This window comes from Oryx dammah, unplaced genomic scaffold (genome assembly GCF_014754425.2).
Source record: "Oryx dammah isolate SB20612 unplaced genomic scaffold, SCBI_Odam_1.1 HiC_scaffold_21, whole genome shotgun sequence".
In the NCBI taxonomy this organism is placed as follows: domain Eukaryota; kingdom Metazoa; phylum Chordata; class Mammalia; order Artiodactyla; family Bovidae; genus Oryx; species Oryx dammah.
The window spans coordinates 31,257,257-31,274,219 of NW_024070205.1; the positions used below are offsets into that span (position 1 = coordinate 31,257,257).

At 60.1% G+C, this 16,963-nt stretch overlaps 1 protein-coding gene across 3 annotated transcripts in view; it reads left to right on the forward strand.

The window, feature by feature from the left end:
- Window positions 1–12,777, forward strand: part of TP73 (tumor protein p73) — a 59,987-nt gene extending 47,210 nt beyond the window's left edge. For 2 of the 3 annotated variants that reach the window (XM_040264187.1, XM_040264189.1), the window contains 10 exons: window positions 4,788–4,974; window positions 5,322–5,437; window positions 6,947–7,056; window positions 7,381–7,523; window positions 7,884–7,972; window positions 8,736–8,860; window positions 9,282–9,430; window positions 9,686–9,824; window positions 10,192–10,285; window positions 11,736–12,074. In XM_040264187.1, the coding sequence (XP_040120121.1) occupies window positions 4,788–4,974; window positions 5,322–5,437; window positions 6,947–7,056; window positions 7,381–7,523; window positions 7,884–7,972; window positions 8,736–8,860; window positions 9,282–9,430; window positions 9,686–9,824; window positions 10,192–10,285; window positions 11,736–12,074 (1,491 nt within the window). Of the gene's footprint in view, window positions 1–4,787; window positions 4,975–5,321; window positions 5,438–6,946; window positions 7,057–7,380; window positions 7,524–7,883; window positions 7,973–8,735; window positions 8,861–9,281; window positions 9,431–9,685; window positions 9,825–10,191; window positions 10,286–11,735 lie in introns of all 3 variants that reach the window. The other variant, XM_040264188.1, reaches the window with a different exon arrangement.
- Window positions 12,778–16,963: the final 4,186 nt, after the last annotated feature.

A 16,963-nucleotide genomic window follows, 5' to 3' on the forward strand; every position in this document is an offset into this window, starting at 1 on the left:
CCGGCTGCCGCCCTGGGCATCCCAGGTTCCCTGGATTCTCCAGCCACCAGACCCGCATCCGGGGCGGAGTGTTGGCCATGGGTTTCCTTGTGTGTGGGTTTCCAGCGAAGACCTTCACTGCCTTCTGAGCGTGGGTGCCCTGACGCAGGCTGCGGTGATGGTCATAGGTGCCCCCACACCCCCCAGGCCGGTCACCTCGCTGGCGTCTGTCAGAGCTCCCCGTGTCCTCAGTCCCTCTTGGCTGCGTGAAGACGGGAGTGTGGGAGTGGGTCTGTGCCAGTGACGGGGGGGTGGCCAGGAGTAGGGGGCACTGTCCCTGTGGTTTGTGTCACCCTGGGAGGCCTCCTCCCCTGGGGGGAGAAAGAAGGCTGAACCAGGGGTTCTTATGAGCTTTGGAAGCTGCCTGGGACCCCACGAAGCTTCTTGCCAAGCACTCTGCTGATCTACTCAGGAGCTTTTCTAGGGTGAGTGAGGGTCTGTGGTCTTGAGGAGGTCCTCAAAGGGTCCGTAACCCAAGAGCAGGGAGAAACGTGGGTGTGAGCACCAGCGCATGCATGCACACACACACACAAAGCAGATAAAAGTGGTCTATAAAAAAATCATTAAAAAAAATAAAGCCCCCACTGCGGGCCCCGTCTCCCAGAATCTGTTGTAACAGATTCACCCAAGCTGGTTAACGGTATTTGCGGTTTGCAAGACGCTACACGTCCCTGGAAAATGACAGACAAGTTATTATCACCTCTCCACTCTGCTCCTGCCCAAACCTGCCCATGCCGGGCACCCAGCTGCCGGGGAGCGGGCGCGAGGAAATTAACAGCCACCACGCCGCGCCCGCCACCCGCCGTCCTCTCTCCCATCACCCCCGCACCAACCCTGCCAGGCCTGCGGCTTCCAGCCAGGCCAGGCCCATCGTGAACTGGGCGGGGGACGGGGAGGCGTGGATCTGAGGGGAAGAGCTGGTGGGGGCGGGATGGGCACACACCAGCGTTTGGGCGAACCATTTCCTGCAAACACGAAGGAACACACGCATCCCCGAACAGGCAAGTCCTGACGGCTCCGTGTCAACAGCCGAAGATAAATAAGATTTTATCAGCTCGGAATCTGTTGAAACACATCCATCTAGCGGTCCTAAGGAAGGAGAGGCAGGCGGGAGGGGGAGAGGAACTGTCTCCATGTGATCTTTCTTACAGAACCGAGGAGGACCCAGGAGCCCTCCTCCCTGCCCCGTGCCCAGGATGGCCTGAGGCCCCGGAGCTCTGGGAGGAGGGGGAGGAGCTGGAAGAGGGGTGGGGGGCTCCTTTATTCCCTCCAGGTCCCACACTGCACCCAACCACCGGTTTGCCCCCCGCCCCTCTGGCCTGCCCCCTCCCCTCCCAGGCTTCCCTCCTGCCCTGCAGGCCAGCGACCACAGGTGTCACCACTGATGCTACCAGGGGGCGGAGACCTCAGGTCTCTCTCCCTGACGCTACCGGACTCTGGCCAAGCTGGACATCTGTGGATCAACCCACTGCTGGAGTCGGGGCATGACCTGTGTGTGTGCCCGAAGGCCACAAGAGCAGCTAGTAGGGAGGGCAGCGGTGGGTGGGGGGCACCCCTATGGGGAACAGTGGAGAGCCAGTGATTGGCCTTGCTAGGACCACAGAGGGAAGAGTGTCCTCTGCACCCTCACCGCTGGCCGGTGAGGCACACCAGGTGGCAGTGTGCTCCCAGCCTAGCTGGCTTTTGGCTTTCACCTGGGCGGCCGGGCTGCCGCTGCCCGGCGGTACCAGGGACAGCTCCCGGCAGCTCCTCCCACAGGGTGGGGCGTCCTCAGCTCTGGCGGAGGTGGCCGGTGGGGCTGGGGCAGGCAGCCCAGGGGGAAAGGCTGCGTGTGTGGGGCGAGGGTTCTGAAGCCAGGGGGTGATCAGGGAGCCTGGGGGGTTGGGGTAGGGGGGCAGCAGTTTTGCACCTCCCGAGGCTGAGCCTGGAGCCTGGCTCCACCCTGTTGGCTCTATTCCCTCCTCAGTGGGGCTGCCAGGAATGCCTGGTCTTGGTAGACCTTACCCATCTCAGGGCTTGGGCAGGAGCACAAGTCAGAGGGTGAATGGGACTCCCAGAGGGGGACCTGCACAGCCGATGGTCACGTCACAGAAAGGTCTGTCCAGTGGCTAAGGCGTCCCAGCTGTCCAGCCCAGAGCTGAAACGGACACAGTGGCCAAACCTCAGGCAGTCTCCCCTTGCAGACCACCCCACAGTAGTCCAGGCCAACTCTTTGCAGTCCTTTGCATGCCCCTCCCAGTCCTGGGTCACCTCATTCCCTGGGCCCTCCGAAGGCAGGTGGGTTGCCTGCAGGGGAGGAATCCCCCTCTGGGATCCAACAGCCACAGCAGGAGGCCATGAGGCTGCGTGGCCTTTGGGCATGAGCTGTGAGCCTTGGCTAAGTCTAGATTTTTCTGGGGTTGGAGGGCCTCTCGGCTCATTTCCTTAGTGAGCCAAGAGCTGAGCAAACACTAGGTGTTCAACAAAGGCTCGCCGAGTGGATGGCTCCCAGCATCCCAGCTTCTTCCTCCATCACTGCTTGTATTCAGGTCCCTGTAGCCCACCATTCCTGCCATTCCCTGTGGGGCCCTCCTCCACCAGGAAGACCCCCCTGGGTAATCCCCTGGAGCTCCTCCATGACGATGACCAGGTAGTTTCATCCCGAGACTAAGTGCACACTTGTCTCACGTCAGGGACGGGCCCTGAAACCTCGTACGTGGGTGAACAAGAGAGCTGGGCCCTCGGCTGGCACTTGGGGTTTGCTTTGGGCTGGGCTACTGCTGCCTGGGCACAGATCTCGAGATAGGACACTCAGCCGATCTCCCAAACTGGTGAAGGGGCAGCATTTATCCTGATGGGGACACAGGAGGTCAGCGGTCACCTCCCTGGGATGCAAGCTGCCCCCTGCCGTGTGGCCTCTGAGCCTGCTGTCTGGCAGCTGAGGGCCCACCTGCATCCATAGCAAGTGTGCCTGCCTGCAGCAGCAGGGTTGCAGGCACAAGTGGACAGAGCATCTGGGAGGGGACAAGCCCTGTGGGCATCCGATCTCTTCAGTGACAGGGGTACAAGGGTGCTCGTCTTGTAGCCAGCGCCGAGGGAGTTGGGCAGGGTCCCCATCCCCTAGGACGCCACTAAGGAGACCCTCCCACTTGTTCCCCAAGCCCCCCAGACCCACCGCAGGGACAGGGCAGCGTTTCTGGCTGGGTTTCAGTTCAAAAGAGGAAGGACAGCTGTGCTGCTCAGGGCCGAGGGCGCTGAAGGGCAGGGACCCTTTCCCCCTGGGCTCAGGGTGAGCTCCATCTCCCTTGCTCTTCCTGGACTTGGAGTGGCTGAGGTTAGGAGTCCCTGATGGTCCACTGTGTCCCTTGGTGGCCAGGGAGGCAGCGCAAGTAGCCAGGGTGGCCTTCATCTATGGGTCATGGTGTCAGGCGCCAGCTTCCTTGGCAAAGGTAGGCTCAGACCTGCTCATCCTCTGGACTGCAGCAGCCCAGTCTCCAGTCTGACCCCACACAACATGGTGTGGTGTGCTGGGGGCTTCCGAGTCTTCTGGCTGGGGTAACTCCAAGTCCCCCGGGCTTGTGGGGGGACCCAGGGTTGTGGCACAGGGACAGGAAGCATCCTGTGACTCTGAGACCTTGATGTTCCCCACTGTCCCTGTGGATGGATGGGGCTATGAGGAGCCTCCGATGGGCCCCCAGGAGCCAGTCACTGGAGAACAGCCAGCTTAAAAATGAGTGGACACCCCTGTTTCCAAGGGGTGTCCACTTGTCCCTTCCATCAAGGTCACTTTGGACTCGTGAGAGCCAACGTGGGTCCTCAAGTGGGCCACCTGGACCTCTGGGCACTGGCCCTGGGGGTCCCTGCAGGTGGCGTGGGCATCATCCCATCTTCCCTGGGTCAGGGGTTTCTGTTAGGGGTCCTGGGGCTCCGTGGTCAAAGCCCCCCACTTGCAGTGGCCAGAACCCAACCGCAGGGCTGGCCCCTCCGAGGATGGTCCGGGGAGTCCCTGTGCCTGTCTCCTCTGCACAAATGCCAGAAGACCTGACTCCAGGCTTTTAAACCCGACATGGGATGCTGCACCTCACTCCTCAAACCACTACGGCCTGGAGGCTTAAGGTCCACAGGCTTGAGGCACCAGACCTGGCTCCCAGCCCCGCTCTCCAGCAGCTCCTCCTCACTTTGCTCTCCTTTACTATCTCCCAGAGTTTGTTCAAACTCATGTCCATTGGGTCGGTGATGCTATCTAACCATCTCATCCTCCGCCACCTTCTCATTTTGCCTTCAATCTTTCCCAGCATCTGGGTCTTTTCCAGTGAGTCATCTCTTCACATCAGGTGGCCAAATTATTGGAGCTTCAGCTTCAGCATCAGTCTTCCCAATGAACATTCAGAGTTGATTTCCTTTAGGATTGACTAGTTTGATCCTGCAGTCCAAGGGACTCTCAAGTCTTTTCCAGCACTACAATTTGAAAGCATCAATTCTTCAGCACTCAGCCTTCTTTATGGTCCAATTCTCATCCATAAAATGGACCTAATGGCGCCTCCTTCTCCAACCAGTGAGATCCAGACAGAAAGCGCCTCCTCCTGGCTGCACAGAGCACTCGGCATCTGCTGAGTGGGGCTGGGGAGAAGCTGGGAGGGAAGGATACCCAGAAGTGTCCAGCGAAGGCCATCATCCCAGGGCTTAGGGTGGGGACTCCTGGCTGGGCGCAGCAGGTGGAGGTGTGGCTCTGGGCCGACCAGCCTCACCGCGACCCCCATCCCCTGCAGTACTCCCCGCTGCTGAAGAAACTCTACTGCCAAATCGCCAAGACATGCCCCATCCAGATCAAGGTGTCCGCCCCGCCGCCCCCAGGCACCGCCATCCGCGCCATGCCTGTCTATAAGAAGGCGGAGCACGTGACCGAGGTCGTGAAGCGCTGCCCCAACCACGAGCTCGGGCGGGACTTCAATGAAGGTGAGTGTCCCCGCCCCCTCCTCTGCCCCTCAGCACCCTGGAGGGAAGGGGAGGGCTGGCCCGGCCTCCTACTTGGAGGCAGCAGGTCCAATGGGAGGGCGCTGACAAGGGCTCAGCATCCACCTTGCCTGTCCTGTGTCCTGCCAGCTCTGCCCGGAGCCTTGGGTATCGGGTGGGTGGGCGGGTGGAGCGGGGTAGGGCTGCTGGGTCAGATGCCCCGGGCATCTGTGAGACCTGCCTGCCGCCTGGGTCCCCCTGGGAGGCCCCGAGGCAGCTACAATGTGCCCGGCACAGGGCTGCAGCCCCTGGCTGGCACGGTCTCTGAAACGGCTCACTCCTCTCGGCAGGACAGTCTGCTCCCGCCAGCCACCTCATCCGCGTGGAGGGCAACAACCTCTCGCAGTACGTGGACGACCCAGTCACCGGCCGGCAGAGCGTCATGGTGCCCTATGAGCCCCCGCAGGTAGGGAGCCGGGGGTGGGGTGGGGCAGAGACCCCGCACGTCACTTCCTTAGTGTCCAGAGTTAAGTCCAGCTGTGGGGCTCCTCCCTCGTCTTCCCATCTGTCCATCAGTCCCTCACAGCCTGACCCTCAGCTTGGGGGCAGCCCCTCCAACCTTCTCTGGGCATCTGCACCCCCAGCTCTACAGCACGGGGTGGGCCTGGCGACCCCTGAGCCTCAACCCAGCTCTTTGTCTCCCTTCCCGGTTCTGGGCTCTGGGGAGGGAGGGACTCGGGGCAGGGGGAGTCAGCCGGGTGGAATGGGTTGTGGGGGGCCCCCCGAGGAGAAGAGGGCAGACCTGCAGTCGGGGGCATGGCGCTACTTCACCCCCACCCTGGATGAGACCCCTCCCCCAGTGCTGGAGCCACTCCTCTAGGCATTCCCACTCCGGGCCTCATTCCTGTACCTGGTTCCCCAGAAGCCCCCGTGCTTCCCTAAGGAACAGCCCTTATGTCAATGGGACCAGGGCCCTGGGAGGGGTTTCCACCCTGGCTTACCCCGCCCCAAGCCCTCCGCCTCCAGCCCCGCTATCACCTCTAGGACTGGCCAGGAAAGCAGGTCTCTCCTGCCCCCTGGTGGCGGCCACGAGCTAGGAGTTCTGTGAAAGGCCAGGTTTCCTAAGCCATCCTCCAGGCCCAGGGATACTGCAACAACTGCACATTTTGTGGTCCTAGGATGCCCCCGGGGTCACAAGTCCTGGGTCCATAAACTTCCAGCAACCAGTGTATGTGGAGCCCACTCGGACAGGTCTGGTCCCTCCCTCTGCCAGCGCAGTGCCCAGAAGAGCCCACACTGCAAAACACACACCTGTGCCCACAGGGGCCTGTGCTCATGCTGTTGCCGGGGCAGCCTCCAGCCTGTGTCAGGGTGGGGAGGTGGTGGGGGCAACCACCATGGCTCTCTTGGTTCCCACATCCAGCACAGCACATGGCACTCAGTGTAGTGTGTGAATGGATAGGTTGTAGTCAGACAAGCAGATACATGCATGAATGGGGCATGGGGGGTGGATGGATGTGTAGATGGATACATGCCTGGGTGCATAGATGATGGACAGATGGTGGGTGGATAAATGGATAGTTGATGGACGGATGGAAGGATGGGTGGATGAAAATAGATGGATAGATGGATGATGGATGGATAGGGGCTGAGGGATGGATAGATAGATGTATGGATGAATACATGCATGGGTGATAGACAGATGGTGAATAGATAAATGGATGGATGATGAATGATGCATAGGAGGATGGTTGGATGGAAGTAGATGGATAGATGGATGGTGAATGGTGGAAAGATGGGTGGATGGAGGTAGATGGATGGTGAGTGGGTGGATAGATGGCAGAGGACCAGAGGACCCAGCAGCCTCTTGCCCACCGGAGATGTGAGGGATGGGTGCTTGGAAGCCCAGGAGCCCCCACGCCTGTGGGCTGAGGCCACCTGCTGACACACGGCCTCCTCGCCTCCCTGTGTGCAGGTGGGAACAGAGTTCACCACCATCCTGTACAACTTCATGTGCAACAGCAGCTGTGTTGGGGGCATGAACCGGCGGCCCATCCTCATCATCATCACCCTGGAGACGCGGGAGTGAGTCTGCTGGAGGTGGGAGTGGGGGGGTGGGAGGGCAGGGATTTGGGCCAGTGCTGCTGGGGGTCTTGCTGGGGAGACAGCCATGACCTAGGAGGGGTGCTGGCCCTGGAGGCAAGTTTGGGGAGGGGCCCTGCAGGCCATGTGCTGGGAGGGGCTGCAGGGGCAGGCACCACCTTGGGAGTGAGGCAGGAGACCTGGTGTCTGGAGCAGCTGTGCTCTCAGCCCTGAGCCCTGGGCCCATCAAGGCCAGTCCCGTGGGGTTCAAGGCATGTGGGGAAGGTGGGCCCCTAGAGCTCACAGTTCTGGCTGTGCCCTTGACAGCGGACAGGTGCTGGGCCGCCGGTCTTTCGAGGGCCGCATCTGTGCCTGTCCTGGCCGAGACCGCAAAGCAGATGAAGACCACTACCGTGAGCAGCAGGCCCTCAATGAGAGTGCTGCCAAGAGCGGGGCTGCCAGCAAGCGTGGTGAGCGGAGCTCGGGGCAGGGGCAAGGGCGGAGGGCAACTCTGGACTGTCAGAGCCAGGCCACCCTCGGGACGAGCTGGACCGGTCTGGAGACTTTCGGGAAACATGCAAGCCTGTGTCCAGGGGACAGAGTGAGCCCCGCCCATGTGGCTGCCCCCCCAGTCCACTCTGTCCAGCCTGGGTGGCCGCTCAAGTTTGCTCATCCAAGTGGGTGACTGGTCTCCAGGTCTGTCCACGAGGGACACCTCAGGGAGGTCGGCTCAGGCCGGGTGGTGGGGTGAGGTGAGGGGGTTAGCTTGGCTCACCTGCGTATGCCCCGCCTCCTCCCTGCCTGCTCACAAAGCCCCCGACCTCTGCCAGCCTTCAAGCAGAGCCCTCCTACCGTTCCTGCCCTGGGCACCAACGTGAAGAAGAGGCGGCATGGTGATGATGACGTGTACTACATGCACGTGAGTCCCACGGCTGCAGGGCCCAGGCCAGGGCACGGCGGTGCTAGGGGGAGACCCAGGGCCCCAGGGGTGGCAGGTGCCATCCAGCATGCCCTGACAGCTGAGACCCCAAGATCTGTGGATCCCAGAAAGGAGAACCAGGGCCCAGAGAGCTGGACTGGCCACAAGGGGAGCAGGTCCACTGATGGAGCTCCCAGAGCAGGAGGGCTCGTGACGGATACAGTAATACAGTGTGCAGGGCAATGCAGACCCCCACCCAAGGGAGCATGTGGGAGGAATCCCACAGCCTGGTGGGCCCCAGTGCATCACCGAGCCGGGAGTATAGGCTGCCCTGTGATGCGGCCACCCCGACACAGATAACCCCCCACCTGCTTTGCTAGGACTGGTCTCCATGACGTGAGCTTGTTTGTCTTTCAAGGACTTGTCTTGAGTCCTTCAAGAATGAGTTTCTTGTTCTAGAAGCCCCATGTTTGTCCAGGGCCCCTCCACCCCAGTACCCCAGGTCTGCTGAGCTCTAAAAAGAGGGGATAGTGTGGCAAAGACTCAGGGGTAGTAAGAGGTGGGTGTGGTTTGCATGGACAGGAGCCAGCCCTCCAGCTTCGCTCAGACCTACTTCTGGAGAGGAGAGCAGGACCAGGGGACCCCATGGCTGCAGGGGCTGGGGAGCCCAGAGAAAGAAGAGGCACTCCCCTGCGCCAGGAGGTGGGGGCGTTCTGGGGCCAGGCAGTGTCTACGTGTCCTGGGCAGGCTTGTCTGTGCTCAGGTGCGGGGCCGGGAGAACTTTGAGATCCTGATGAAGGTCAAGGAGAGCCTGGAGCTGATGGAGCTGGTGCCCCAGCAGCTGGTGGACTCCTACCGGCAGCAGCAGCAGCAGCTCCTGCAGAGGCCGTGAGTGCAGCCCCTCCACCTCTGCCTCAAACCCCATTACTCCGGGTCTTACCCACCTGTCTGATGTGGGGAAAGATGGGGCTGGATGACCCAGCAGGGAAAACACAGCAGCACTAGGCAGTACCCCTCCTCCAGGAAGGCTCCCTGAACTGCAGCATCTCAGCCTAGAAGTCTGCTGAGTGGAGGCCAGGAAGGGGTGGTCAGGGCAACACTGACCCATCAAGAACAGATTTGGTTCCAGGGTCAAGAACGGCCCCCCTCTGGCTCCTACCCATTGCCCAGGTCCTGCCTTTGAGTGAGTGTGGCCACTGTCAGGCAGGGAGGCTGGGCTAGAGGCATGCACTCTGACCCCGGTGTAGGCGGGGTCTCCAGGCCCCTGCAGCAGGGGGCTTCACTCAGAGTTGCTGTCCCTTCTGATCAGGAGCCACCTTCAGCCTCCATCGTATGGGCCTGTCCTCTCGCCCATGAGCAAAGCACACGGGGCCGTCAACAAGCTGCCCTCAGTCAACCAGCTGGTGGGCCAGCCTCCCCCGCATGGCTCAGTGGCTGGGCCCAACCTGGGATCCATGGGTGAGTGGCTTGGACAGGGTGGCTGGGGTGGGGGGTTGGGGAGCCTGGCTCCAGACCCTCTTGCCCAGCTCAGGACCGCTCGGGGCTCTTGCTGGCTGGGCCCTCCAGCAGTTCTGGCCTGAGAGCAGGAGGCACGGTCCGCTCTGTCCACTCCAGGTCTTGGGGAGGGCTGAGCCTTACGAGCCTCCCCCACACAGCCTGGGACACCTGCCCTGGCCTGCCCCCCTCTGACTGTCCCACCTGCTTTCTGTCCAGGCCCCGGGATACTCAACAACCACAGCCACACCCTGCCAGCCAACGGGGAGATGAATGGTGGCCCCAGCTCCCAGTCCATGGTCTCGGGGTCCCACTGTACCCCGCCACCCCCCTACCATGCTGACCCCAGCCTGGTCAGGTACGTGGGCTGCTGCTGGGTGCTGCCACAAACCCAGTAACCTCAGCCCTGGTGGCTCCTGGCCGCCTGGCCCCAAGCCCGAGGTAGGGGTCTCTGCCTGCTGCCCCTTGCAGCTGGTGCCCTCCCTGCTCTGCTGTCTAGAGAGTGGATAGGGGGAGGCGGGTAGTGAGCCTCCAGCAGGTGCTCGGAAGGCGGGCACAGAAAGCCAGGGGCTCCCCGGAGGCTGCGCCCAGGTGAGTGTGGGCTGGAAGCTGTGGCCACATTGGGCCGGGTGGGGAGACCTGGGGGTGGCCGGTTCCCACTCAGATGGGCCATACAGCCAGGTTTTTACAAGTTAACGTTGCTCTGTTTCCCCAATTCTCTGCAGTTTTCTAACAGGATTGGGGTGTCCAAACTGCATCGAGTATTTCACCTCCCAGGGCTTACAAAACATTTACCACCTACAGAACCTGACGATAGAGGTAACTGCCCAGTGGGAGAGGCATGGAGAACCCACCCCCAGGCCAGTGTGGGCCCTGTCTGCAGGCCAGGGAACTTTCTCCTCTTGCGGTGCAGTCCCTCCATTTCCCGTCTAACCGTGTAAGGGGGACTGGGGAGTTTGGAAAACACTTCTTCCTGCAAGTAGCCAAATCTACTTGCTTACACCCAGCATTATGTGGCTGGAAAGGACTTGCCCCGAGTCCCTCATCTGGACTTGAGTCTCTGTCCTGTGGCCTTTGATCTGGGGGTGGGCTGTCTCCAAGGCATGATGAATTCCAGAAGGGGAAGTCCAGGAGGGATCTGCTGCTGGTTTAGCTCGGCACTGTTTACACGGGGGGAACTGAGGCCCAAACCACTCGCCATGCACCCACAGCAGCTGAATGTCTGGTCCAGGGTGTGCAGGGCTAGAAGTGCCCCACCCTTGGCATCCTGACCCCTGACCCACAGACAGAGGCTGGTCTTTGGGTTAAACCAGAGTCCCAGCAACGAGCACTCACAGGGCTTCCCAGGAGACTCCAGTGGCAAAGAATCCATCTGCCAGTGCAAGAGATGTAAGAGACACGGGTTCAGTTCCTGGGTCAGGAAGATCCCCTGGAGGAGGGAATGGCAACCCACTCCAGTATTCTTGCCTGGAGAATCCCATGGACAGAGGAGCCTGGAGGGCTACGGTCCATGGCGTTGCAAAGAGTCAGACACGACTGAAGCGACTTAGCACAGTGTATAGCCTGAAGTTGTCTTGAGTGGAATGACTGTTAGCTGGAGGCCGGGAGACACAGCTGTCGGGCCAGATCCCAGGGCTCCAACTCAGTGGCCTGGAGCCTCTGTTGGTCCTGCTCCACAGTTGACGACCCTGGGACAGAGGCCTCCTCCCCGGCCAAAGGATGCAGGTTTGCCAGAGGGAGCAGGGCCAGTGGTTCAGAGGGCAGCCTGTCCACTACCTTCTCTGACCTGTCCCTGGTGGCCCCACTGGACTAGCTCAAGGCCTGTTAACCCTGCCTCACCAGTTGATGCGTTGCTTGGGGGGGTGGGGGTGGGGTGACAGGAACCTGAGGCTCTGCTTTGTCTTGAAGGGTGGGACTTGGTCCTAAGGCTGGGAGGCAGCGGTCTTCCAGCACCTGGTGAGGGGGGACCCCATCTGTTGCTCTGACTGTGATCAGAGTAACCAGGCCCTACGCAGCCCCCATGACCTCAGCACCCCACTCCTACCCATGTCATTTCTTGTCTCTCCTGTCCTGTCGAGGGCAGAATTGGGTGTGGCCAGACCACCTGGCACAGGGGCATCCGGCACTGTCTACTTCTGTGCCCCCACCCCTGCCCCCCCCCATGGGGGCTCCTCCCCTCCCTCCTGGTCCCCCAGTGGCTGTGCAGGGCAGGTGATGTGCGGGCTGGAAGCTGTGGGGGAAGGGCAGAGCCTGACAGCTGCTCCTGCAGGACCTGGGGACCCTGAAGATCCCCGACCAGTACCGCATGACCATCTGGAGGGGCCTCCAGGACCTGAAGCAGAGCCACGACTACGGTGCCCAGCAGCTGATCCGCTCCAGCAGCAACGCGGCCACCATCGCCATCGGGGGCTCGGGGGAACTTCAGCGCCAGCGGGTCATGGAGGCTGTGCACTTCCGCGTGCGCCACACCATTACCATCCCCAACCGCGGGGGCCCCACCGGGGGCGCGGGGCCCGACGAGTGGGCCGACTTCGGCTTCGACCTCCCAGACTGCAAGTCCCGCAAACAGTCCATTAAAGAGGAGTTCACGGAGAGCGAAGCCAACTGAGTGGGGAGGACACGACCGAACCCCCTGCCCCCGTGCTATCGACGCGGAGAGCGGAGAGGGCGGAGTCTCGGCGGAGAGGGTGGAGTCTCCGGGCTGGCGGCCCAGGGCGCCTAGCTGGATGGCTGCTTCCTCCCAGTCACCAGCTGGCCTGGGGGGCAGGACTCCTGGGCTGCGCTGGTGAAGTGGGGAGGCCCTCGGAGCTGTGCTGACGATGCGCATCCAGGGTCCGTCCTCTTGGGGGCTCACCTTCCCTGCCTCTCCTTCCTGGGGGGCTCTGCTGACAACTGCCAAAAAGTGTTTTTCGATGTCTCTGGCTCTGGGTAGGGATGAGGGGCTCTGTGCTTGTCCCTAACGCGTTTGTTCTCCAGTCTAATCTCCAGACTACATCTCTGCCCGAGGCTGGTCCCTCTGCTGGTCTTGAGGGTCGGTCTGCCCCTTGCACCCTATCCACTGGTGTAAAGCCCACTGCGGCCACCTCCCATTTCCTGCCCCAAACAAAATCCCAAGTTTCACTGGAATTGAGAAGACTGGTCCCTCCTGGGAAGCAAGGAAACTTTGGGTGAATGGCCTGCATCCAGCCCCCATGCCAACACCTCTGGCCACAGTGCCCTTCCTCCAGTGGCCCCCTGAGCATAGACATGGACACAGGTTCTTCAGACCACTGGGAATTGTCAACATTTGATAAAATGATGCCCTTTTTCTACATGTGGGTGAGCCTTTTCTTTTTTTTAACTTTTGTTCTGAATGTGTGTGTAAACAAGATGGGCTAAGAAAGGGGCCAGCCGGGTGGGATCCATAGCAGGCAGGGGTCGGTCACTTGCTCCTCTATTTGGGGATGGGAGAACAGAGCCGGCTGTAGCCGCGGCCCCACCCTGCTCCCTGGGAGGCTGTGTTCTGTGTGGGAGGAGCCCTTTGTCTTCACAGTGCTGAGGCCAGTGGAGGGGGTCCTGGCCTCTATGGGCAGCTTGAGGAGTCAGCGGGCTGGGAGAGACAGCGTCTGCAGCCCCCAGGGCAATGGGACCGGTTCTGTCTGCAGGGTGCCTTCTGAGCCAGAAGCAGGACCACAAGGGTCGTGGGCGAGGGGATGAGGCAGGAGGGATGCAGGGAAGCCTGACTCCTGTGTAAGCTGAGACATCACCTGCTACTTTCCTAACACCTGTCTGTCCCTCACTCTGCATGGTTCCCCATGGTTAGTCAGCCATCAGCTGAGCCCTCCTGTCTCTAAATCATGGGGAAGTGCAAGGCTCCCAGACCAGGGGCTGATGCGGACAGAGCCCTAACTACTCTTTGGGTTCTTTCCCTTGCCATAATCCCCACCCTGCCCCCAGCCCTTGGGAAGTTAGGAGGCAGCAGACTGATCACTCAGGTCCACTCTGAAGCCAGGCTCTCAGTCCTGGGGGTTCAAGTGCCAGTTCCTGTGTTCAGTTCCCAGGCTCTTCAGAGGAGGGCACTGGGTGGGGATAGAGGGCACCAGGGGGTGGGGTGGGAGGGGTGGGGTGTCTGCTGTACTCAGTGGCTCGGAGCCCAGTCAGGAATGGAGCTCCAGAGCCAGCTCCACCCCTGACTGGCCAGCAGTGGCCCTCCAGACCAGGGCTTTATGCTGGACATGGAGTTTGCACACTGCCTGGTTCTGCTTATTTAAAAAGCATTGTGTGAATGCAGGTGCCAGAGTCTAGGGTGACAGCCCCCTCCCTCCACACCATAAGCTCCCTGTGAAGCTCCTTGAGGTGGGAGGGGCCGTCATCAGCACCTGGAGGCCCCGCCCACAGCCAGGCCTGAGAGCCTGGGGACAAGAGCCAGCTTGGCCCCTGGGGGCCTGCAGCCCCCCTGGAGCACACACCCTGGTGGCATCATCACAGCGGCCATAGGATCAGGGCTGCTGGGCTGGTGGGGGCGGGAGGAGGGGTGTGGGCATCGGTTTCCCTTCTCACCCTCACAGGGCCTGGGTAAGTACACTGTTCAGATGAGGAGACTGAGCCACAGACCTTGGGTCTGAGCCCAGGGTCACAGCCGGCTGCTGTGGGGTAGGGCATGTGCTCCAGCACACACGCAGGGCCCTCCAGTCATGGCCCATCAGGAGCCACAGGCCTTTCCTCCAGGTCTTGGGGGGTCCATGAACCCAGCTGAGAAGTAGCTGAGCTCTTGGGGCTCCCGTGGCTGTCCCTCAGGCTCATTCCATTGGCTGGTGGGGAGGCCCTCGGGTGCTCCTGAAGCTGGGAGGCTGCAACATGCAGGCAGAGGGCAGGCAGACCCCCATTACGGAGGCAGAGGAGGCACATTCCTGCGGAGGGCCAAGCACAGGCTCCCCGCTCCCATGCCACAGGTGGTGAGCTCCAGCGGTCCTGGACCTTTGTTCCTGGCACTGATGGAGGAGCAACCTTGATAAATGATTCAGTGGGGATTCCATCATGGTCACAGGAACACACACAGGAGCAACGGCCCTTACAGGCCCTTAAAAATCAAGAGAAGACAAACCTGTGAGCTGTGAGGTTTGCCAGATGGGAAGAGGAGGGCAGGAAGCTGGCCAGGCCCAGCACAGCTGCTCAATCTCCACCAGCCCTTCCTGGCTGCTGGGGGGTGGTCACCCACCCAGATCTGGGTGGCACCTTCAATGGCATTCGTCCGGGGACATGCAGGGACTGGGGACATGGTCTCACTGTCCCTTGGGACACGCCAACCTTGCAGACACAAACATTTGCTTCTGTTTTATTGGCTAAAGCACTTTAAGGTTTAAAAAAAAAAAACACCACTCCCGTCGGTAATGTAAGGTAATGCTTCTTCCAGCAGTATTGATGGATCTATTCTGACCGTATTATTACCCTCTCTTTGGAATGTAATCTCGGGAAAACGTGTTTTTTTAGCTGTGTTTTGATGGGACTTTTTGGGTTTGTTACATAATAAAGCCTGGATTCTAGTGACTGACGCTTGTGACTGAATCAGATTCAAAGACAAGAGCACAACTGATACGAGCCTCCCAGCGTGCTCCCCTTCTGAGTTTGTCCGGTGTTTTCAGTGTGTGACACACCCAGGAGCCCTCCTGCCTGCACCGCAGAGTCGAGTGCTCCGCGGGGATATGTAGGGACTTGAGTCCAAGCATGACCTGAGGGGTAACACCGGGTTCTGTCCCAGTGCTGCTGGCTCAGCTCACGGGACTGGCTGCGGCCCGGCCACCTCAGGCCTCCTGGGAGCAGGGTCCAGAGTCCCTCTCAGGAAGGTCTTCCCTGCGTCAGTGTAGACAGCCCTCCCTCTGTCTCGAGTTGAGGTTCACGTTTCTCTGCAAATTCAGGAGCTCGTCCAGTCAGCCAGGCTCAGTCTCCAGGGCACGGGGCTTCATTCTGTCCGTCAGGTCTCAGGTTCCTGGATGTCAGACCAGTGAATGAGGGACTGGGGTTCTGTCACGGCAAAAGGAGAGCACTCAAAACCCGTTCAACCTTGAGATAGGCTCGAGGCTTTCTAGACACGTAGATGAAACCAAGGGGAACAAGGTGAGGCGGAGCCCTGCCCACCACCCGGCCCCGCCCTCACCCCGCCTTCCTGGGCGGGGCTCTTGGCATGCCCTCTTCCACACACCTCTCAGAACTAGGTGAGATGGAGCCCCACCCACCTCCCCGGGCCCGCCTTCCTGGGCGGGGCTCTTGGCGTCCCCTACTCCACCAGAGTGCGACAGCCCACAAGCGCGGGCTGCTGCTGCGGTGCGCAAGCGCGGCAGAGAGGAGCTACCCCACGTCCAAGGAGCGGTGGCTGTGCGGGCGCAGAGGGCCGAGAGGAGCTACTTCACGTTCAAGGTCAGGAGGGGCGGCAGTGAGGAGATACCCCTCCTCCAAGGTAAAGAGCAGAGGCTGCGCTTTGCTGGAGCCGCCATGAAGAGATACCCCACGTCCAAGGTAAGAGAAACCCAAGTAAGACGGTAGGTGTTGCAAGAGGGCATCAGAGGGCCGACACACTGAACCATACTCACAGAAAACTACTCAATCTAATCACACTAGGACCACAGTTCAGTCGCTCAGTCGTGTCCGACTCTGCGACCCCGTGAATTGCAGCACGCCACGTCCCCCTGTCCATCACCAACTTCTGGAGTTCACCCAGACTCACGTCCATCGAGTCCGTGATGCCATCCCGCCATCTCATCCTCTGTCATCCCCTTCTCCTCCTGCCCCCAATCCCTCCCAGCATCAGACTCTTTTCCAATGAGTCAACTCTTTGCATGAGGTGGTCAAAGTACTGGAGTGTCAGCTTTAGCATCATTCCTTCCAAAGAAATCCCAGGGCTGATCTCCTTCAGAATGGACTGGTTGGATCTCCTTGCAGTCCAAGGGACTCTCAAGAGTCTTTTCCAACACCACAGTTCAAAAGCATCAATTCTTCGGCGCCCTGCCTTCTTCACAGTCCAACTCTCACATCCATACATGACCACAGGAAAAACCATAGCCTTGACTAAACAGACCTTAGTCGGGAAAGTAATGTCTCTGCTTTTGAATATTCTATCTAGGTTGGTCATAACTTTTCTTCCAAGGAGTAAGCATCTTTTAATTTCATGGCTGCAGTCACCATCTGCAGTGATTTTGGAGCCCCCCAAAATAAAGTCTGACACTGTTTCCACTGTTTCCCCGTCTATTTCCCATGAAGTGATGGGACCAGATGCCATGATCTTCGTTTTCTGAATGCTGAGCTTTAAGCCAACTTTTTCACTCTCCTCTTTCACTTTCATCAAGAGGCTTTTTAATTCCTCTTCACTTTCTGCCATAAGGGTGGTGTCATCTGCATATCTGAGGTTATTGATATTTCTCCTGGCAACCTTGATTCCAGCTTGTGTTTCTTCCAGCCCAGCATTTCTCATGATGTACTCTGCATAGAAGTTAAATAAGCAGGGTAACAATATATAGCCTTGAC